The sequence below is a fragment of the Cornus florida genome, unplaced genomic scaffold (assembly GCF_030987335.1).
Source record: "Cornus florida cultivar Cherokee Brave unplaced genomic scaffold, ASM3098733v1 CherokeeBrave_3.0.0_Hap2_Chr01, whole genome shotgun sequence".
In the NCBI taxonomy this organism is placed as follows: domain Eukaryota; kingdom Viridiplantae; phylum Streptophyta; class Magnoliopsida; order Cornales; family Cornaceae; genus Cornus; species Cornus florida.
Genome location: NW_026775571.1, coordinates 119,470,628 through 119,494,709, shown reverse-complemented (window position 1 = coordinate 119,494,709; position 24,082 = coordinate 119,470,628). Strand labels below are relative to the sequence as shown.

Here is a 24,082-nt window from a genome sequence, read left to right as displayed (position 1 = left end):
AAGGCTTTATCCATGCACCACTGTTCAGGGAATTCTTTGGCGATACTGCTCATTGACCCATGTATAAAAACTGAGGTATAGTTATCAAATGCGACTAGTCTGTCTTTGATTAGGTAATCTAACCAAGATAAATATGTAACCTAGGGTTTCATAGTTCATTTCATGATCAAATAAAAAACATAAGACAATAATATGAACACTATTCAATGAAATCCTTTTACAACCAGCCATAGGGATTTAAAAGAGAACAAACAAAAAATGCCAGGCTATTATGTCGTGTTCTTGTCCGTTCAATCCAATGATGCTTCGTAGTAGACTGCGCAGCTGAAATTTTAACCTTCAACTCATTTGGTTGCCTAGATGACAAAAAGAAAGTTGAAAAGAATTTTTAAGTTTTATGGTGACCATCTCATCCCCTAGGCCCTGGGTAAAGCTTTGAAATTTTCTTCTATTTTCCTGTCGCAGGAACCATTAGTTAATAACAATTGAAATATCGAGGATTTATTTGAATCTTCTCAATGTCTAAAAATCAAATTAAAAATAAATTAATTAATTAAGAAATAAATCCATATCTCCAACCAAAATGTTTACGTTTCTTTTTCTCTTTTATAATTTATTCAGTCTCCTCTTTTAGAGAGAGTTCTAACAACTGACATTATTAATCTAATGATACACTACATTATTTGATGTTAAGCTATAATTTTATGCTACACAAATACGGAAGAACCAAATCAACCTTACCAACTGGCTTTACCTTTCATTACTAATGGATGGAAACAACATTAAATCAGGAACCCTCACTAAACCTGTACAAATGATGGGACAGTATCAAGTTGCATCTCCATATCTATGTCCAACTGTTCAGTTTTTTGCTTTCACTTGCAAGCTGCATGGTAAAGCTCCAAATATTCAAGAGCAGGTCGGTTCCAGGACCAGTCTTGATCCATTACCCGCTTGCATATCGAGTTAAACCAATCCCGACCATCATACCAAGCAGAAATTGCTCTGAAAAATAGAATCATAATTAAGTCCTCTACATACTGAAAATTATATTTGGCGACAGAGAACATGATAACCAAAAATTTTGTAATATACATAAAATAAGACTCTCTCCAACCCTTTGTCATTTCCTCTTGAAAAGTTTGAGATAATGAAGATATACAACCAATCAAATAATTGTCCACATCAGTGGAACTAGTAATGCTGATTTGCTTCTGTACCACATGCACCATATTTGCTTGAGAAGTTAGGAAATATATATATATATATATATTGGCCCATATTAATGGCATCAAGAGTGAAGATTTAAGGGTTTTAGTAAAAGATTATGAAATTAAAGAAAGAAAAGTTATTTTGAGAAATTGTTGAATGAAAATTATCTAAAAAGTTCAGGCTTAGAAGAATATAGTATAACCCTAGGCATAACATATTTTTTCGTAGGGCCAAGGAGTGTGAGGTTATAAATGCCTTCAGAGCCCAAAGGCCTTCCTTTTGAGGTTTTGAAGTGTTTAGGAAAAGATGGATTGTCTTGGTTAACAATTTTTATTTAATAAGACAATAACAACAAAGAGAATGTTTAATGAGTGGCGCAAAAGTATTTTAATAACTATATATGAAAATAAACGGGGGCATACAAAGTTGTAATAATTACTGTGGTATTAAATTAATGGGTCATACTATGAAGCTTTGGAAGACAGCAATTGAACAATGGGGCTACTTACTTATTGAGAAGACTAATGGAAAGTTATAGAGAAAAGAAGAAAGGACTCCATATTTTTACTAATCTATAGAAAGCCTATGATAGGGTACCTAGAGATCTAATACGGAGAAAGGGTCAAAAACAGGGACCCAGGAAATTGTGGCAAAAGTTTTTTTTTTTTTTTTTGTAATTTTGGTGGGGGCAACATTAAAATTTCATAGGTATATAATTGAAAAGGGGGGAAATTACTAGTATTTACTGCTAAAAAATTTCAGTGGGGACTGACTCCTCTTTAAGTCCGTGCCTGGTCACAAAGGGATATATTGACACAATAAAGGACATGTATGATGCTTATGTGACTATAGTTCGAACAATTGTAGGGAAGATAAGTGAATTTCCAATTGGTGTAGGCTTCTTACACTAAGAGTCAACATTGAGTTATGCTTTTTTGCCTTACTATGGACGAGCTGAAAAGACACATCCAAGATGAAATTCAATATATGATATTCGTTGATGATATTATTGTAATCAATGAAATTGGAGAAGGAATTAATGTCAAATCGGAGGTTTGGAGGGAAGCTCTAGAATTAAAAGAGTTTTAAGATTAAGTAGAAATAAACCTGAATGTATGCAGAGTAACTTTAGTAAATCTAGAAATACAAATGAGGATATAGTGAAGATTGAGAATCAAGAGGTGCAAAAAAAGTAAACATTTTCATTATTTACTATTTAGGCCCAATAATCCATAATGGAGGAGAAAATTGAGATGATGTTAATCAAAGAACCAAGGCAAAATAGGTTATATAGAGGAGTGCATCTAGTATATTGTTGGATCGGCATATCCCGCTAAGATTGAAAGAAAAGTTCTATAGAATAGCAATTAAACTAGCAGTACTTTATGGACAGAATATTAAGCAGTTAGGAAACAACATATACATAAGGTGACTGGCTGAAACATGACTATTGAGATGAATGTGCGTAAGACTAGAAAGATAGTACTCTATTTGTTACAAAGAATGGGGTTTGGAAGTAGATGGAGGAAATGGATTGAGACATATCTTTCGTCTGTCAAGTTCTCAATTCTTGTGAATGGTTCTCCCGCTGGTTTTTTTGGTAGCACTCAGGGTATAAGACAAGGTGATCCATTGTCATCTTTTCTCTTTCTAATTGTTATGGAGGGCTTAAGCAGACTTATGTGCAGGGCAGAGGATCTTGGTCTCATTAAGAGATTCAGGGTGGGAAGAGATATAGACCATCAGGTGGAGATTTCTCATTTACTATTTGCAGATGACACCCTGGTTTTCTGTGATGCAAATGTGTCTCAACTTAGATATTTGAGATGCATCCTGGCTTGTTTTCAGACGGTTTCCGGGCTAAAGGTAAACATGGCTAAGAGTGTGCTTCTCCCAATTCAGGATATCTCTTCCTTAGCTGCAGTACTTGGGTGTAGGGTGAGTTCCTTTCCTATTCCTTATTTGGGTTTGCCCCTAGGGGTCTCTTCCAGGATTGTGGGAAGTTGGAATTCTGTGATTGATAGGTATGCAAAGAGGTTGGCAGGATGGAAGAAGCAATACTTGTCTAAGGGGGACAAAGTAACTCTTATCAAGAGCACTTTATTGAGCCTCCCAACATATTTTCTATCTATGTTCCAAATTCCATGCTCCGTTGCTGATAGGATTGAAAAAATTCAAAGGGATTTCCTTTGGGGTGGAAGGGGAGAAGAGTTCAAGTATCACCTTGTCAGATGGGAGCAAGTCTGCAAGCCTATGAAGTTGGGTAGTCTTGGTATTAGACGATTGATTCTTTTTACTCAAGCTCTCCTGAGCAAATGGTCGTGGAGATACGGGAAGGAAAGGCATCATCCTTGGCGAAGGTTAGTCTCATGTCGGTATGGGGACGTTGGCGGTTGGATTACCCGTCCGGTTTTTGTTGCGGGAGGAGTTGGGGCAGGGAAATCCATTCGGAAGGGATGGGATGCCTTTTCCTCTCATATCAGATTCAAAGTTCGTGATGGTAGTTGCATCCGTTTTTGGGAAGATCTTTGGTGTGGGGATCAGCCATTATTTCGTTCATTTCCCAGATTATACAATATTGCAGTTAATAAACATGCCTACGTAGCTGACTGTTATCGGTTTGATAATAGTGGGATTACGTGGGACATGCATTTTCGACGTTCATTTCAAGATTGGGAATTGAACGAGGTAAGTATTTTTCTGGACCAATTGTATCGACAGGAAGGAATTGGCAGGGGTTATGACAATTTGACATGGATTCCCTCTTCTCACGGTCGTTTTGAAGTAAGATCTTTGTTCTTATGTCTGTCTAATTTTGTCAGCTTAGACTTCCCATGGAAGACCATTTGGCGCTCCATGGCTTCTACTAGGGTGGCATTCTTTGTATAGACCGCTGTTTGGGGTAAGATACCGACGATTGATAATTTGAGGAAGAGGGGAAATTGTTTTGTTAATTGGTGTTGCCTATGCAAGCAAGATGGGGAGTCAGTTGATCATCTCCTAATGCATTGCCCTGTGATGCACGACTGTTGGAATCTTATTCTTGGATTGTTTGGCATGTATTGGGTAATGCCACGTTTTACTAAGGAATTGATTCATGCTTGGAGAGGATGTCGTGTGAGTAGGGGTGTACGCAATTATTGGAGAACTGTCCCACATTGCGTCTGGTAGTGTATTTGGAAGGAGAGAAATAGTAGAATGTTCAAAGGGAAGGAGTCGTCTACGGCAACGCTGAAACTTGTTATTATTTGTTCTCTCTTTAGTTATGTGAAGAGGAGTTCTTGTTCCTCTTCTGATGATTTAATTACTTTTTTGGATTCTTTAGGGCCTTAACCCCCGGTTCTACTAATGTTTAAGGGGCGCGTTCCCCTTTTGAACCACTTTTTTAATTCATTATTACTTATCAAAAAAAGGACTAGAAAGATAGAATTAGAACTAATTACATTCATGACATGGTTGGTGTAGCACCAACTAGAGAAAATATGAGGAAAAATTCGTTAAGATGATTTAGACATGTGCACAGAAAATGTTTAAAGCGCACCAGTTAGGTAATACTAGGGGAAGGGGAAGATCAAAGTTAATGCGGGTAGAGTTAGTAAAGAAGGATGTGATAACATGTGGTTAGACTGAGGCCACAGCCTTTGATAAAGCGGAATGGACAAATAAGATTCATGTAGCTGACCCAAATAGTTCAACAAAAGGCTGGTGTTTTGTTGTAATTTTTTTTGCTAACTAGTTGTTTCTAGTTTCTCGACTGCTATTTTTATTTTTACCTAACCAAAATATAAATAAATAAATAAAACAAGAACTTCAGAAGTTTTCAAAAGATAAATAAAACATAAAATTATTTGAAGCTAAACTTCCTAACTTAACCAGAGAAAAACAAAAATCTGCTCACCTATCGAGGGCATAATCAACTCCTGCAGTATCAGCTCCTTCAAAATTGAATCCATTTGGTTCAAGACCCTGTGCTTCTGCTCTTTCTTTATCATGGTCAACATCAAATACGGTATCATAAAGTCCTAAAAGAAGAAACAAGGTTAAAATGACCATCAAAGACATTATCAATATCAAGCACTTAACATTGAACCACACTACAAGAGTTCAATCATCAGCTGGACAAAACAGAAGTAGAAAGGTGAGGGCATGAGAACTTGCTCATAACCCCAACCCAATTCCTATATATGAAGAAACATAATTATATGCACACAGAAAAGTTCCAATCAATATTCTACTTTCACTGATCCCAAAAATAAAAACCCATAGAACCACATCCCCACTGATCATCTCGGATCCCGACGCTCTTCCAAAGCCCGAGCCATCACTGAAACAAACTGCATTAGACAACCAACTATCCATCCCACTTCCACATTTTCAATTTACCACTCTCATCCAAAGGTTATTATCCTCCTTTGCAGACCTCCACAACCATTTGAAGCACAATCACCCAAAAGAAAGATTCTAAATGGCCAATAATAATAAAAAAGGAAATAGAGTAATTCTCTGAATTGAGAAAAGTATGAATGCATCAATTTCTTACCATTGAGGTTCTCCATTCAGAACCAATGCCTAATTGAAGTGGAAATGCAGTTTGAGCAAACAAAAAACTTTAAAATAATGAGATATCCATTCTATCACAGCTTTAATATGGCATATTAACATAAAATGCACGAGGGACCATTCAATGATAAAATGTCTCGGCAATCGAGACATGATAGAATTTTTGGTTGAAGCATTATCCTCCATTAATGTAAAAATCACAACAAATATAAAACATCTTCGTACCTCCAGTTTTACGAACAACAGGTACTGAACCATATCTCATTGCTGTGAGCTGAGTAAGTCCACACGGCTCAAATATTGAGGGGACTAAAATAAAATCTGCACCGGCATATATCTACAATAATTATCCAAACAGGTTAGTAGTACCATATTACAAATGCAGAAAGTAAAGAATCTAAGTTCCACGAGAGAATACCAAGTGAGAAAGAGGCTCATCATAGGTTAAACAAAGGCGAGCACGGTCACCATGCGAAGAATGTAATTGATTGGCCAGATTAACAAAATCATTTTGAATACGAGGATCTGGAGCTGAACCTAGCAACACAACCTGCCATCATATTTTCCATCAGCATCGACAGGGGAATGCCCATATATCATTCACTTCTTTATACATAATACACGTACTTGAAATATGAATAGAGTTAGCATATATAAGAACAAGATATGAAAGTATTTAATACCAAGAATATAGCGGATAAATCTGTCATGCGCACACGTCCACATAAATACACATAGAAGTAGAGATACCAGTAATAACAGTATATTAAACAGTTTTGAAGTTCAAAATTTCATTGTTCTATCCATGCCCAGATTTCAGGTGGATAGTCAAGATAAGAGTCTGACATAGGTTGATTCTTTGACCTTGAAAATCAGAAAAGCAAACCAAAGAAAAATATAACCTGTCCGTTGCGATCCAGGGTGCGCCAGATGGCATGTTTGATTAGGTGGATTCCTTTCTGATGAGTTAAGCGAGTTATAATTCCAACCAAGGGCAGATCAGCCCTTTTCAAACCGAGTCTTTGTTGCAGGGCTTCCTTGGCAGCCTTTTTGCCATCAACAACATTTTCTGAAGTGTAAGGTGTCTGCAATGGCATGCAGCACTGTTAGGTCTCAAACCTCCACAGAATAGGGAAAGGAAAACTGAAGATATAATAGATTTTGAATAACTAGCAATTGTAACCCTCTTTTCCATATTTTAAGTATACATTACCCCAACCATTAGTATATGCTACTCAAAACTCGATTAGGAAATATTGAAGTAATGCTAGAAAGAGATAACGTTAGAACAGTGTGGCCAATCAGTTAAATCTGCCTATGTTATTTACACAGCCGGTCCCAAGCGTGGATAAAGGAGAAGGGATGCATTAGGTAGCTTGACAGCCAGCGTAAAACTTTGTTATGAACATGAATCCTATGAATACACAATCGACAGAGCTATGGCCTTAAATAGAGAGGAATGGAAACATAGGATTCATGTAGTCAACCCCAAGCAATTGGGAAAAAGGCTTGATTGTTGTTGTAGTCTGGCCGACCAGTTAAACTGATTTAACTGCAGCTTAAGACAATATTGGGTTTTAATAAATTTATGTCCCAGTCATCCTCAGAGCATCAACAACAAGAATAAAGCACTTAAACTAGTTCAAAATGTTTGGAGCATCTATAAAGCAGTTGACATACTCACAAAAACACAAGTATGCACGTGCGGGAACCCCCTCCCCCAAATATGGCTAAAATATTTATTAAGAACTTCTCTAGAAACTGGTATATCAGTAGGTAGAAAGGATGATCAGTGGATGTAGCATTTTCTATTTTTAAAATTGATTAACAGGTTCATATTTTTGTATCATCATCATCCTTGCCTTTTATCCCATAATTATGGGGTCGGCCACATGAATTCTCTTTTTCCATTCTTTTATATTATACACCATGTCTTCTCTTAAATTTAAATATTTTAAGTTGTTTTTAATTACTTCTTACCACGTAACCTTTGGTCAGCCTCTTTGCCTTTTACCATCTAAACAAACAACTCTTCCTCTTTGAATATGACCATTTTTTGTATATTTTATAAAAAACATTATAGTGAACTTTACAGCCGAATGTCCTTTAGTTTATCTCCTGCATTCTATAACAAAAAGAAAAGAGAAAAAAGAAAGCTGAATGACCTTAGAAGTTCAACTTGCATTGTTAGTGGGAGGTTCTGTCAAAGGTAATCATGTTGTCTGTCAATGACATGGTTTTTGATTGGTGAGGCTATCCAGATTGCAGATGCAAACTTGGAATTATGCCGAGAGGTGTTGATATTGAACAAAGAAAACTATAATTAATGTCTCCTTCTAACTTCCAGATCTCACCTTTGCGCTTCTTTTAATTTCCTAATTCTATTCCTTAATTGTTTTTATATACCAATACAGTGCCATAACCAACAAGTTGTCTACTGTTTTTCCTGCCAAGCACATTCAATCAGCTTCATTGACAATATCTTTTCCCCAAAGTCCAGTGGACCAACAACTGCATTTATGCAGCCAAACATGATCATAATGATCAAGTATTGCAGTTCATTTGCAGCAGCAGAAAGTGCACTACCCAGTTTATATCCTACCAAAGTGAGATACTGGAAAGAGAAGACTTAAAACTAACTTCTGCTATTATTTTACTAAAATTGGCTGTAGAACTCAGATTTGTTCATACAAATTTTATCATCACACCAAGCAATAACCACTAAAAGAATATACAGCAGCACGATTCATTAAATTCACTCACCCGGGTGGGGTAGTGACAGCAAGGGCAAACCCAAGTACAAGAAGTACACAACAGCTTAAGCATGAACAAGAACTAGAAAACATATCCTGCAAACTACCTACAAAATCCACAACAGTGTCGAGCCCAGTCAACCAACTAAACAACACTAAAAAACTCCTGTTTATATTATGGGACAGCATTACTTCCTATTAAATGAATAGTGATTCTATGCCTACACAACACAAAGCACATTCCATCTTCTTTTTAGTAAGGACCATAACTTGTTGCAACCTGTGATTGTGAAAATAATCCATGGTACCCTACTTTTTTACATATGTAACACCAACTAAGGAGTACCATACATCTTCAGAATAAATTTTCAATATCAGAATTTTCTAGTAAAATGCAGTTCGTGCAAACAAATAAATGAAAAAGAATAAAAACCCTTCAAAGGTGCTCCAGTATCCTGAATGCCACTCGAGGGAAAGTAATAGGCTTGTTTCCCATCAGAACCTTATAGTAAGATCCCACCTAAAAACCAGCCACTACTCAAAGCTCCCCAACTCAATTCTCCCTCCCCAATTCTGAGCATGCTACCCCCATATAAAAAGTGATTCCCTGCCTCTAGCTCGAGTCATGCACTGCCCGCTAAATTCAAGTATCCAAGACAAATAAAATGCAGCCATGGTCTATCACAAACAAGTCCAGAAATTTCACTTTAATAGCCACATTCTCAGACCATATGACGTGTCAAAACCGCATCCTCTACCCATCTCCCACCAAGAATTAGACATTTTTGAAAGATCCATCCCATCATCTTTTAATGCCTTTCCAATAACCAGCATTGTTTTACCTTCTAACCTCCGAAGTAATCCAATAATTCCTTGAATCATATACTTTCCTTCCAGCACTCTCCTCCAATCCCAATGGATATCCAAGGGGAATCTCCACAATCGTTTTCCACGCAAAAGCTTGGTTATATAACCTAACTTTTGTAACACTCATACCACCCACTTTTAGAGAAAAACGCACCACCACAACTATCAGATGGTATTTATGCTACTTCTCTAACCCTCCCTGCTGCGGATCCCCTTCAATCTACCAAATGGTACATTAGATGCCGTTTTAATTCCTAATATAAACAGCAAAATGTTTCAAGCTCTAATGGATTCTGAACACCACACACAGACACACAATTGCGCAAGCACAATCTAGGATAGATACAAAAAGGAGGAATAACGGAGAAGACTATGGAATGCCAAATGTTATGATTTTATTCTTGCAAGTCTGATAAGCCAACAAATTAAATTCTAGACAGGAATCATGCTTTTATTTGGCATTCTATTTACACAAGTAGATGTTAAAATGGTACATTGCAGAGATTGATTCTTAGACAAAACAAGGAAGAAGAAAAAAATAGGTAAGATAGTTGCCATATAATGACTGTAATGTCATCCATATTTCTCAAGAACATCGAGAGGAAAAAGGAAAACGAAAGGGGAGGAAGAAGGAAAAGATCTTGAAACATCATAAAATACTTAACAGGAATGAACTTGTCATTGTATGGGTCCCATATATCAAGATCAATTCCATTCAATATGCCATGGAACTTATGGAGATGAGGAGCAATTACAGGGTTTCCAGATACCTCCTTTGAGTATGTGTGAGATACCTGCAATTGTAAACATGAATTAATAATATGCGAAAAAGTCATTCCACAAAGGAACAAAATATTACAAAACGTCAAGGACTAAGGATATAAAATTATTGTGAAAATTATAAACACTAACAGTTGTAGCCTTGTCTGCGTATTTCATTGCTCTCCCAATGAGGTTCGCCCCAAATTCAAGATTATGAATCGTGAACACAACCCGAGCTTTACTAAGACCATAGTGCATATAATGATCCTTAAACAACCAGGCAACTGGAGCACTAGACCAGTCATGGCAATGAATAATATCCTGTCAAATATAAAGCAACAAAAAACACTTTTAAACATAGAAACAAAATAACAGAACAATTAAAGGCGGCACATTCAACAATGCCCAACACTATACGTGAGCCTTTGAAATAGTATTCAATAAAGGAATAACCATTTTTATGACAAAAATTGCTAAATAACCAGTTTAAAAAAAAAAATCAAAAATCAAAAGTAAACAAGGTTACTCAATGAAAAGAAAAAAAATATATATATATACACACACACACACACACACTTGAGTTTAACTGCTAGGAAAAAGAGAGAAAAAGAAAAAAGAAAGAAAGAACACTATCCTAAAGCTAAAAAAAAAAAAAACTTTAGCTAACAAAATGTGATTTTACTAATTGGCAACATGGAAGGAAACTGTGTCATATTTCTTTATGTTGTATTTGTATGTGTTTCACCTATTATATGTATCTGTACATACAATACAAATAAAAATATGTACACATATAATGCAACAACAAATATTAAGAAGCAAATAGTAACAGGAGACAAAATTAATGGATGGCATCATACATGTATCATATATAAATTTCTCAATTTAATAAAGTAAACACAGAGAAAAATTTTAGCATCAAGTGTATAGATGTTTTAAATTGTATCACTGATGCTGGCAAATGAACGATCAATAAATATGTTAAAAACATTACCACTTGATAAACAAATTAAATCACAAAACATACAGGATGAAATCCGCTTTGGAGAAGAAATTCAAGAGCAGCATGGCAGAAGAAACCAAATCTTTCCCCATCATTCTTACAACCATATATGCACCCTGCCCAAAAGAATCTGCAAGCACAATAAGGAAAAAAGCATTAGAACCTATCTAAAATTTTATTTGCATGCAGATTACTTGAGTAATGTGTTTCTGCTAGTTTCAAGGGGGATTCCAGGCCAGTGTTGCATGAATTAAATATCATGAACTTGGGACTTTTAATCAATTGCAGTGACCGAGATGAAGACAAGAATCTTTATACACAACAATCAAAGCTGAAGTTGTAATTTCTATATCCATGTGAATTGGGAAAGGGAAAAACTGAAATTCAGATAGAAATGATGACAATAATCTATAAAGGCAATATTTTTATGCGCCTTTGCAATAGAAAATTGTATTGTTTATACTTTCTAGTGTTTTACTTCTTTGAAGATCAATTGAATAGCTGGCTTCAACAGATTTACAACTTGATTCAGGAGATATAGACTCAGCTCATGTTTAACTATCAATATAATTTGATTGTATATAATTGTTTCGCTTTCTCTTTGGTGGTCTTATCTGCAGCCAGACTCTCTTTCTTGCTGTCAGTATATTTTGTTATTTGATTTATAGGCCTCAAAGTTGTTGCACACCTGCCTGGCCTTGCTTTCGTTTAATATTTCTTTAATTATCCCAAAAAGAAAGTAATCAAAACAATGACTTCAACAAACTTCAGATTCAAAAGAGTAAACAGATTTGAGTAAGTTAAATATATAGTATATAAAAATGGAAGGCTTGGGTTGAAGATTGTTAGAATATTATCATGGGAATGATGGGGTGAGCTCATCAAAATAAATTAGAACCAAAAAAACAGGTCATGCAAACGGTCAAACTCTCCGAAGCATAGAAACAAAAGCATGTATGACACAAATATATTAAGTATTCACATCGAAGTTTTAAGTCACGCATGATAATCCATGCATCCAAAAGGCGACAAATTATATTGGAATCGACGACTTTCCCATCATGATGGGGAAAAAAACAATAATTTGATCTTCAAATCAGTTGAATATAGCTATTTGAGCATAATCCTGATCAACCCACTTAAGCCAACAACTATCACCAGTTAAAAAAAAAAAGGTGAATTTGATCTCCACAAAAAAACTATTGTCCAGTATGGAGGGTGCTAGAAGGGACAAAGTGGGTACAAACCTAACCTTTGACATTACTTGACCACCATACATGCTAAAAGATATCTAACCTCCTAAACCAAATCAATTTAAGGACTCGACCATCCTCCCATGTAGCACATAATCCATATTGATGTATACATATGCAGAGGAAAGAATAAAACATGTACATGGAAAAGAGTCAACACTGTATAAAGTATTAAGCATTTGAAAGGTGAGGGGAGTACAAAATTTACCTATTTTGAGGCTCCAAAAAGTAAACAGAAAGGCCTTCCACCTTCCCAAGCCAAACTTTTATTTCAGTCCCACCCCAAGAATAGCTTTTATGAAACTGAAAGTCCTTCACCTATTAAAGAAAAACATGTTCAAGGGGATCAAAATATATGAAGTTATTAGATATGTTAATAAGGATCCTACTATCCTACTAATAGAAGTTCAAAAGAAAAACTATGTCTAGCCTTCAACATCAAACATAAAAAAAACCCTTCAGATTTGAACGTGTTTATCTCTGTGAACCATTGAAAACAAGAAATCTAGTATGTCTAGACCATCCCCAAGGATGCATCCTGACCATTACAGGATCTCTGAAAGAAGTACATACAAAGCCAACTCAATATAGGAGCTTAAACACAAACAAATCTAGTCCTAATTCCGTAAATCTAAACCTGTAACAGCTGGAATCAAACAATTAAATTAACTTCCTCAAATAGTCATATTCTTTTCAGCAGCACACGTTTGTAAATTGTAAGAGACTTTGAAGTGTACGGAAATGAACTAACATAAGTGGCTACAGTTTTTAACTAGGAATAACCATTCTGTTACTCTAAAGTAAATGAATATAAATTGAAGAAACGGCACAAAGAAGCAGAAATTGTCACAAGATGCACCACCTGCAATTACCACAATTCGAGGGGGGAGAAGAGTGAAGCTCACAATCAAATCAAAGGAAACTCAAGTGACCTTGTTAGCCCCATCGTAAACCTAGGTTTTCTAAGTAAACTATGTAGACAACAACTCATGCATCCCTTGGGGATAAGCCCCAAAAACAGAGAGCTAAACTACCACACATAAAGGTCTCTCAGATAGCATATTTAATTTTGCATCAAAATCCAGTGCAAGAAATATGATGAGATCTAGAATAAAGCAAAGAATAGAAGCTTACGTTGTTAAAGTTCAAACAGTCATACTTTGGAAGAATGATGTCAACAGTGTGGTTTAAATCTTGAATAGCACGGGAGAGACTAGTGACAACATCACCAAGGCCTCCCACCTGCAAAAAATTCAGAAATGACACAAAAGGAAAGATACAGAATTAATCAGTAGATAACATTTACATTTTACCAATTCCTGAGAATTTATTGTTTAACATTGAAGTTTGTAAATGCAGCCAAAACATAATAAGTGTCATCCTCTTTGTATGGTATATATATTGCTATCCTTAATAAGTTGCAGAAGTTATAGGAGAAATGACATGGTGTCTCAGTCAAGTGATCTGTCTTTTTATGCTTGTCTAGATCAAGTCAGATATCAACTCCAAGATAGCATCCCTCAGAGTCATAACAATGTAATTTAATCTTCCAGAAAAAACAATGTAATTTAATCTTCCAGAAAAAACAATGTAATTTAAATATTTAGACCCACTAGAAAAGTGGACTTCAGGTACAATTGATTTAATAGAATTAATTTGCCATATTCAGACTAATACCAATCCAAACCATTTCATGAACAAAATGTGACCAATTAATCAACCAACAAAACCACTTGTTACAAATAACATCTTCTTGTTGCATCGAAACATATAAATGATGACTAATCTGGCTAACATTGAACTTGGTAAAATAAAATGGTTGAATAATTGAAAATGTTGCAGAAGTTAACCCCCCTTGGAAATTCAAAAAATGCATGGCATAAGGTATCAATTTTTTTGCCTAATTTGGAATAGTGAAGAATAGGAAAGTTATCAGCACATGATGTGAAAATGTGAAATAAAATTGGAGTACTCTAGGTGAGGGTGAAAGTATTCTGTAGCAAAGTGAGGCTTTGGCATGATGTTTGGTGTGAGGAATTCCACTTAAAAGTCATATTCCTGTATTTTTATTTTTATTTTTTTATTTTTTTTGGTGTCGCTTTGATAGGGGACTGATGTGGACTAGAAAGAAAGAAGGGGATGAGAAATTAGAAGATGAGATGATGAGATAAAGCTAGAAGAAAGGGAGGAAGAAAATAAGGAAGGGGATAAAATAAAATAAAAAATAAAAAATAGACGAAGAGATGAAGCTAGCAGATTGCATGGGAAGAGAAAGCAAGAAGAAAGTGGAGTGAAAGCAGAAGCGAAGTCTAAAAAATCACAATATTAATCAATAACGAAAAACTGCATAGTTATGTTACCGCCCTTTGCGAGCCTTAAATAAAAAAACCCTAAAATTAAAGAAAATTAAAATAACAAATAAATCAAAACTACTAAAGATACTAAAATGGTTCCCCTTCGCTCCATTCCAAAGTAATAGGATCCGTCCTTTCGGAATTATGTATTGAAAGTCTAGGAAGAACCGTTGACCAATTTGGCTAGCCTATATCTACTAGATTTTGTAGGGACATTTTGTTTTCCGTATTTTACTTTTTAGGATCTTCTAATTATTTGGTTCTTTAATTTTAGGGTTTCTTATTTAGGCTTCATTTGGATTGATGGAATTGGAAGGAAAAGAAAGGGAGGGATAGTGATTTTCATATTTGATTTGGCAGTTAGTATCCATGGACTTTTATGCTCTGGGGTAGCTTCCGGTTAATAAGTGATCTATTTGGGGTAAGATGACGATGATGATATTTGGGGTAAAATCAATTTATAGGGGGAAGAGACAACTCTTAGTTAGATTAGAAGCTCATTTGGAAAGCTACTCCATTATGATGTTAACCGGTGCTGCATGTCCAAAAGAGAGAGGCTTCTCCTAATTATCTCCTACTCCATTATGATTTTAGATGGGATATGTGGTGCATGTTGTTTTCCTTTTCTGAGATATCCCAGGTCATGCCAAGGTCAGTGGAGAAGTTGCTTAGTTGTTGAGTTGATGGTTGTGTGTTTAGCAGGTTACACCAGGCGCTGCAAGCAGCATTCCTCTATTTTTATATGTATGATGGAGCTAAATAAGCATACTTCAGACGATATGGAGTAGCCACTAATAGATAGTAGGATGTGGTGTTAAACACTTTTCTTGTTTGGTTGTCTGTACTACGATTTTCAGATTCTTTACTCAGTTTTGTATATTTTTAAAATGATTTGAGCTGTATGAAGGACCTTGGGTTGTGGATCCTCTATACTCAATGGATAAAAAGGTTATGCCACCTCTGGCACGTTTAATATTACAATTTTTTACTTAACAGAAAACAGTTACAGTCTAGATTAATATAATTTACCTTTGCAATGGGCGCCATTTCAACAGAAATATGCACTATGTGCATTGGTGGTTCCTTCATGACTCCACCAAAAACAGGTATGTGGTAGTCCATACCATTTTTGTTGTCAAAAATTCCACCATCTTCCCTCTCAGAGAACACAAAGTCCATCATATATGCATCCAGTGGAACCTTGACTGCAAAAGAAAAGAGCATATCATCGGACATTTGGTGCAAAAACAAATGAATAGATTATTTTAACTAAAACGTAAATGTGACTTTCTGCATATAGAGGGAAATAACACCCATGTGACGTTTAAGGCACGTTTAAGGCATGATTTGTGCATGAGACATGGTATAGTTCTATGTAAACTAATCTAATTATTTATCTTGACTCAAGTAAATTAATCTATTATATTTTTTTTTCGGTTTTTCTCTTTTAATTTCAAATGATGTTGCCATGTAGCACTAAATTCTTTTTATATTTTGAAATATTAAAGATCAAAAAGCTTTTAGTTTTATGTTATGGAACTCCCAACTGTGGCTTTTTCACTTAGTTTGTTGTCATATAGCTTAAAGATTCCTTAAACAAAATTTGCTCTTAACTTGAATTTATATATGCTGCAATGTTCTAAATATTTAAGTTCTATTCCATTTTATTTGAAAAACATTTAAGTTTCATGATACCATTTTCAGTGGGTTCTTTTTTTATTAAAAAGAAAATTTATTCTTATTGGTAATATTGTCATGCATAGCACGGGAAACACGTACATGGTGATCCCATTATAGGGACATCAGGATCTTAAGCTGTAATCTGTGAAATGAGTTTAGCTTGCGGGAAAAAGTGCCCCCATTGGTTTTTAAAAAGGCACTGCACGTGTAATGAAAGAACTACCGTTATTGTAAGTTTCGAGTAATATGAAATAGGAGTATTGGCTAATTTCCAACATTGTTTTTTGTGTTACAACCCATGCCTATGTTACTGCACTTCATAGGATAAATTATTTACTGCTTGTTTGCTGGTGCCATCATGCAAGACAGCAAAATATACTCCAGGACTTCATTTAGAAATTAGATGGATCATGGATGTAGAGAGAAAATTCAGAAATACAACAAGAAGAATGGCTTTGAGGGGATAGATTCTGATGAATCAAGAAATTTTAACCCAAGGAAACATAGATCTAAATCACTTCCCTTGAAAAAAGAAATCACGAAGCTTCTGAATTAGAGAGAAAATAGAAAAACTCATATATGTGAACAAATCTCAAAACCACACGCTTCAAAGATTTGTAATAAACAACTAAATATCTCACCTGGGGTTTTGACATGAGAACTATTATCTGCAGGTATCATTTTCTGAGGTGGCAACGGCCCCCTGCGATGAGTCCAACGGTTAAATGAGCATCTGAACCAAATTTCAGATCTTCCATTCAGAATGGTGTTGGCAGGATTATAGAAAACTGTCACAGTGCTTCCAGCTCGGACATCAAGAGGCTCAGTATAAACTACATGCTTTTGAGACAACAGAAAAGCTTTCAAAGTCCTTTCCTTCATTTCAGCTTTCATAAGTGCTGTTCTTTCAGCCTGTGACAAGAAGAACAAAAGAAAATTAATAATGGGATAGAAAAACGAAGGGGGAAATGAGAAGCTGCAGCACATCAAAGCTCTCTAAAAAAAAGGCTGAGATTGGTCAGAAAAAAATTTCCCAGAAAAAATAAAAATAAAAATAAAAATCTCAGGTACCCATCTAACCATCTTGAACATCATAAGGACATAGTTTTCTAAGGAGTATCAGCAATGAAGGGAGCCACCACCCCATCACTCAAGTGGCTGGTCCACATCCGCTGCACAACCTCATTTATCTGACAACCTCCTTAAATATACTTGTGTTGGAAAAGCATCATCAAGAATGCATTTTAAGGAATTGACCAGCAAATCTCAAATTTTCTTTTATAATTCATTTACAGGGTAATAATCATAAAAAATTGATGTGATTTCATGAATAACTGACCTTGGCACGTATTGCCTCCTCTCTTAACCTCCTCTCCTTCTGGAGTTTCCTGTATATCTGGTGTTCTTCCTCAACCCAATACAGTTCTTCAGGAATGCATTTTGGGACGATGCCGTGAAAGTCTTGACGATTATTGTTATCATAAAGAGTGGCATGCTGAGGTGGACCATCGGCAAAAACCCAATCCAAGACAAAAGCTCGACCAGGTACGATAACTACAGAAAATTAAAAAGTTGCTCAAAAGAATATAACTGAAGTGCATAACTTATTACAAATATGAAAATTTACTGTAGATGCTGCAAGAAGATTGGTATGCCATGACGGGTCCATCCAATTTAAGAAAACAGATGAATGATGAGGCTTTATATATATTTCATGAACAAACGACAACTCAAGAAAGCCTTGTCCCAACTAATTGGGTTGGACGTGTTAACAACAACCTACACTAAAAGCTTAAGCTGTTAGAGAGGTTGTAACTTAAATATATAAATCCTTCAACACGCCCTCCCACGTGTGGCCTTCTTTTGGTCCAACACGCGTTTCACTTTTAATTATCAAGGTGATGGGGAGGTTTGAACTTGGGACTTTGACAAAAAGAAGTATTTCTTTTTTTTCTTTTCCTGACTGACTTTTTTGCCCTAGCTGTGACCCTCCATAATCAAATACACCTGAGATCGAAAGACTTTAAGAAAGAGAGGGAGATTAAATAACTAAAACCGTGTAGACTGGAAATGATGCAAAACAAGCACAACTATTTTTTATGGACACTTCAGAAATTATAATAGATTTCTTTATAAAGTACTTATATTAGTGCCATTACGAACTAATCTTTCCTAGCACATTTTATGAGGCAACATTAAGGAGTGGCAACACAGCAGGGACACATTTAGAGTAGCAATGATAACTAATTTACCCCACAATTGTCAATTCACAAAGGTATTTAAGGGGCACAAACTTAAAATGCCAAGACTTAATAGTCACCACTGCGAAGTGCTTAACAAGACTCATCATCAAATCCATATCATTTATGGTTTAATTAGTAGTGAAGGAATGGATCAACATGCACCTCCACTTGTTAGACTACTGATCAAACAAGAAAGGCACTATTATCTGCACTGGATAATTAATGATGACTATAATAGTCAACTCATAAAACCAATTTTGGAAAATTTTGTGAAAAGTGGTTATAGCAGGTGAATACTCTGTAGATCAATATCTTCCCTCCCAAAAGCATTTATAACCGATTGAGCACCTCTCTGGGTGGCAGACGAATTTCGGGATTAGTAACCTTCCTAAAGAAGCAAAAGTGATAGAGCTGATCTCTCAGTGCCTAATTTTTCCGGGATACTAATATTATCCACCTTCCTTTGACATACATTTGATCTACAGTTTTTTTAATCGAAATATAAAATTCAAATGGTGATATCTGCTCAAGATAGCTAATTTTTCTTATATTTGCCTTCATTTAAACTACCATATTTCCATCTAGAAAGAAAAAATATTTTAACTCAATAGAAAAGTAGTCGCTACTAAAAACCACTTATATTTGTCTTCATTTAAACTACCATATTTCCATCTAGAAATAAAGAATATTTTAACTCAATAAAAGAGTAGTCACTACTAAAAACCACATCAACAAGACATTTCCTCTTATATTTATTCATCTTAAACTCTAAGACAATCCACTTAGAGGCACTTTGCTTCGCAAGTGGAATTCCTTGACCACCACCATAAGATAAAGCAACCTACAGAGAGACTCACTTGTAGATCAAGCAGAAAGCTTACAACAACAGAACAAACAAATCCTAGAAGAAAACTACTTCAAGTAGTTACTAGTACTTAAACAAGACGATGAAAAAGAAGAATAGGAGAGAGAGAAAGTACTCTTTAAAAAAATAATTATATATATAAACCTACTAAAAGTTGAAAAATAATAAAAATGAATTATAAATAAAAAGAAAAGTCTATAAAAAAAAGTTGTGGCCCACATTTACAAGCTTCAACGTTTTCTCAGTGGATATAAGCAGAAATTATTATGCAACGCTACCATAACGCTAAAATATCAGTATCAGGTAGCAATTAGCATATTGAGTAACTCCAAAACTGAGACGCAACAATATAATGTATTGCTGTATGTCAGGAATCAGGTGATATGGGCCTGAACATTAATCTTGGAACACTGCCCTCATACAATTTAATACAATCATGCTTAAACCCTAGTCTTCCATTCACTACTAGAAGAAAAGAAATAAAATGAGAATTTAATCCATCATAAAACATGACTTACGATGTCAGATGCATTTTATATTTTATAGACTCTACACATATCATGGAAGCCTTAAAACCTAATTAATTTGGGTTAGTCACAAAAATATCCTTTCATTAACAATGACTTCCAACTGTTACCAACATGCATGTCCACTGCATAAATTTTATGCCACCAAGGTGACACTTAAATAGTTTAACATGTACTCCGGTATTATAAATAACAGGCATTTATTGACGTGCAAGTGAAGGACAAAATAATATTTAGACATACCATCAGCATACCACCAGTCACCATCCTGTCTCTCAGAGCTTACAAGCCTGGAAATTATAGATAATCCATCATTCCAATTATTATATCCTCCATGAATCCACAGATCCTTAGCATGAGCAAGAGGACCCGAGCTCCTGTTATAATATAGCCTCACTATGTCATCACCTTTGAACTCACTAGGTTTTATGTACCAGACATTATCCACAGACGTCACAGCCTTTTTCATCGACTCTCTTAATATTCCTCTTCTCCTTTCAGTCTCCTCTCTGGCCTGTGCTCTATCAACTTCACTAGCAGCCTTCTCTGCTTCTATCCGCCTTTGTTCTTCTGCTTGTTTTTCTCTTTCGGCTTGCTCCTTAGCAAGTTTCTCAAGTTCCCTACGTTTCTCCTCGAGCAAGAAATCATCAAATTGGAACACATCCATTCCGCCTTCCACATTTATGCAGAAATCTTTTTTGTCATTATTGTCATAGATATCTTTTCCATTAAAGAACACGAAGTCCATCTTGTATGCCTCCCTAGGAACGTGAACCTGGCAAGACCACCAATCCCCTTGGAGATGAGTTTTGTTCAACCTTGTGGTGAAAGATTTCCATCGCCAGTCATTAAAAGCTCCCATTATCATAACATCCAGTTCATTACTCAAAGTGGAGAGGCTCCTATTAAGGAACACTTCTACATCTTGATCTGGCTTTACTAACTCAGGATAATAAAACAATTTGTTTCCTTTCAAGAAATTTTCCTCAGAAAGCCTCTCCACCACCTGTTTGCGAATATTTGCTTCCAACTCTAGCTTCAATTTAAGAGAAGAATCCTGTTTGTCTCTCTCTTCAACTACTAACATGTCATTCTCCTCCATTGATTTTCGTTTGACTGACTGATTTTTTGTTATAGCCTCATCTATTTCAACACTTCTATTTTGTCTGACATCATCACTCTTTATAACATCCAAGGGCTTTCCTTCTAAACCTGTTCTATCCACAGCACCCTCAACATCACTCCTCACAACTGGTTTTGTTTTCTGTAGCTCGTTGATGCCCATGCTTTCATTTTCTTTTACATCATTACTCTTAGTAACATCCAAGTGCTTTCCTTCCAAATCTGTACTTTCTACCCTATCCCCAACTTTCTTGACAACTGTTTCCATTATTTGTGACTCTTTAGCATCCTCATTAACTGTGTCAAGTCTTCCATTTTCTGTAAATTGTTGTATTTTACTGACAGATGTTGGGTTTTCTATTGATGATAATTCCTGAACTTTCCCATCAATTTCATCTACACTTTCTTCCTGGACTTGTTTTGCTTGATCAACTCCCACAGAGTGTTCTTCATCACTATCCGTTTTCATTTCTAGTGTTGCCTTGTTTGGCCCTGCATACTCACTAGATGTGGGAGTACTTGGACCTTTTGCTCCATCATTACTCTGACTCCGCTTCTGGGTGCTCGTCCCCCCTTGTGTTTTTGGCACAAATCCCTTTGGGGCAGAACCTTTGGGTCCTGGATTGATTATTTTTCTCTGTCTCTTTTTTGAAAAATCTACATTATATATGGTAAAAAAAAATCAGTAAATTGTCTAAAAAATGGCTAGTATAAAAATGTAAAATTCGAACCAGTAGATAAATTGCAAGAAAGAACTAACCTGCACTTGCAGTGATTGGATAAGAAGCCCCAACCATAGGGAGGTCTTTGTGCCATGAAGAAGACTGAACCAAATGCATGAAAACAATAAATTGTCAAAATACAGGCTATACAGCTGTGATTCATACTATATATTTAAAAATATATATATAAAAGATAAGACCAGTGTTCTGTTATCACTCAAGCAAGTACAATTACAACACGGGCGAATTAAATTTTCTAGCATAGAAATTTAACAAAAAAATTAATAATCCATACTGAATAGGAAAAAAAATAGTAATGAACATATCAACAAAAAGCTTATGTTTATTGATTAGTTGTTGAACTTAGATAATCATAAATTAAAGAAACTAACATCAACAATCATTGATCATTCCAAGCGAGCACAAATGCAGACGCACTATCAATACACCTATAAATAAAATTAATGAGAGAGAAATTTACATGCGAGCAATGGCCTGTTCTTCTGAATGGCAAGAACCCAAGAAATGGTTCAATCTTGAGATGGGGTCTCTGAGTGAAGATTGTTCCCGGACATACAGGTCTCCGCGCTTGCAAAGACACCTCCATGGCAATCCTCACAGAATGTTTTCGAACGTTTGTTCTTCACCGCACAATCAATACAACATGCCCCACAGATCGGCCCGATCTCTCTCTGTATCTGTGCATATATGTATCTATATCTATATTTATATTTCATAAAATTGTTAAAAATAAATGGATGAATATATCAGAACAAACCTTAAGTTCATATAACAATCATATGAAAGTGAAATGTTGTGTAATATAGTCATGAGTCGAACAATCGTGAGCCATAAGAGTATAACTTCCCGTGTATTGCAGTACACCGGGCTGTGGTGTGTGTAAATATACTAACAGTGTGTTTTCTGTGTTTTGATGGATGATGAAGATAAACGGTAATCTTTGAGCCTACATTTGAGTTTTGCTGCGACGTCGTAGACGGTGGAACTTTATGATACAGATTAAAGCTCAACTTTTTTTAAAAATCACCTTTTCTTCTGGAGGTCCACACTTTTGAGGGCGATCTGGCTCGGGGAGGAATCGACCACGAATTGACACGCAAGTCGAGTCGAATATCCCCGTGTTGTCAAAAGATGTGGCAAAATTGGGACTAAGGGCTATCACTTTGTTTAATAAAATTGTCAATACTTGGAAAAATAATTGGTATTTTGAAAAAGGAAATATAGAAGAGTTCACTGTTAAATTATTATTATTATTATTATTTTGTTTCAAATTAAATGTTCATTTGAAAACTCTGACTCAAATATTTCTTTAATTCTAAAATACATATTCACTTTAAAAACTATGACTCATTTTCAAAATAGACATTTATTTTGAAATGAAAGGAATATAATTTTTGAAAGTAAGTTCAACAATTATAAAATATTATTTTTTTATTTTTTTTAAAAGGCAATAAGGCAATAAGGGTTAAAAATTAAATCAGTAAGGTGTAAAGATTCAAAGTCTGACACTCCTAAAATTCATCAGAGCCACTAACCATTGGACTATTAAGCATCTACATTTCTTTTCATCGTCACTGCCATCTCTTTCTAAGTACTAACACCATCTCTTTCTAAGCACTAGCATGTCATTTATTAGTATAGTAATATTTCATTTTCTTTATTTTCCTCTTACTTTTTAAGAACTGTTATTGTATTGTGATTTCAAGTTCAGAGTGACGAAGTAAATTTGTAATTTTAAATTTATCATTTAATTTTATCGAACCATTTTATTAAAGTGATTAAGTGTTTTTTTAGGAAATAAATAAATTCAATAACAACATGATGGCTTACTATGTCAAGTTAGCGTTAATCAACTATTAAATTATTAATTATTGACAATTAATGGTCGTTCCAAGTTTTTGTTGCCATATCTATAATTTTATTTTATTTTAATTTTGATAACTATATTTATTAAAAGCACAATTACATTATGTCTTTTACATTACTTTGATCTTATACGTTACTTTGGTTGGCAAATAACAAAATAATCATTGACATCAAGTAAAACTTGTGTCATTTAGAAGTTACAATACACCACCAATCATGCAAATTATTAATTCGACTCTTTAAAAACTTATGACTCAACATCAAAAACACTT

General features: G+C 35.2%; 1 protein-coding gene across 1 annotated transcript; it reads right to left on the bottom strand.

The window, feature by feature from the left end:
- Positions 1 to 573: 573 nt before the first annotated feature.
- On the bottom strand, positions 574 to 22,695 carry LOC132267153 (starch synthase 3, chloroplastic/amyloplastic). The gene is made up of 16 exons (XM_059768233.1): positions 22,405 to 22,695; positions 21,962 to 22,025; positions 20,323 to 21,858; positions 17,784 to 17,998; positions 17,086 to 17,356; positions 15,794 to 15,969; positions 13,545 to 13,652; positions 12,619 to 12,728; positions 11,182 to 11,287; positions 10,305 to 10,475; positions 10,058 to 10,186; positions 6,675 to 6,857; positions 6,191 to 6,322; positions 5,998 to 6,109; positions 5,111 to 5,234; positions 574 to 1,005 (listed from the first exon to the last, which is right to left on the bottom strand). Exons 1-16 carry the CDS (start codon positions 22,528 to 22,530, stop codon positions 876 to 878), a joined length of 3,693 nt encoding a protein of 1,230 aa, XP_059624216.1. The 5' UTR covers positions 22,531 to 22,695; the 3' UTR covers positions 574 to 875.
- Between the last annotated feature and the right edge of the window lie 1,387 nt (positions 22,696 to 24,082).

Bases quoted from the DNA above. Each gene is read 5' to 3' on its own strand.
- LOC132267153 (XM_059768233.1), bottom strand. From the start codon at position 22,530: ATGGAGGTGTCTTTGCAAGCGCGGAGACCTGTATGTCCGGGAACAATC. The intron at 6,858-10,057 runs GTTAAGTATTTT...ATGCCATTGCAG, and splicing joins ACAATGACAAGTTCATTCCT to ACACCTTACACTTCAGAAAA. The intron at 1,006-5,110 runs GTGAGCAGATTT...TCTATTTTTCAG, and splicing joins GTTGATTATGCCCTCGATAG to AGCAATTTCTGCTTGGTATG.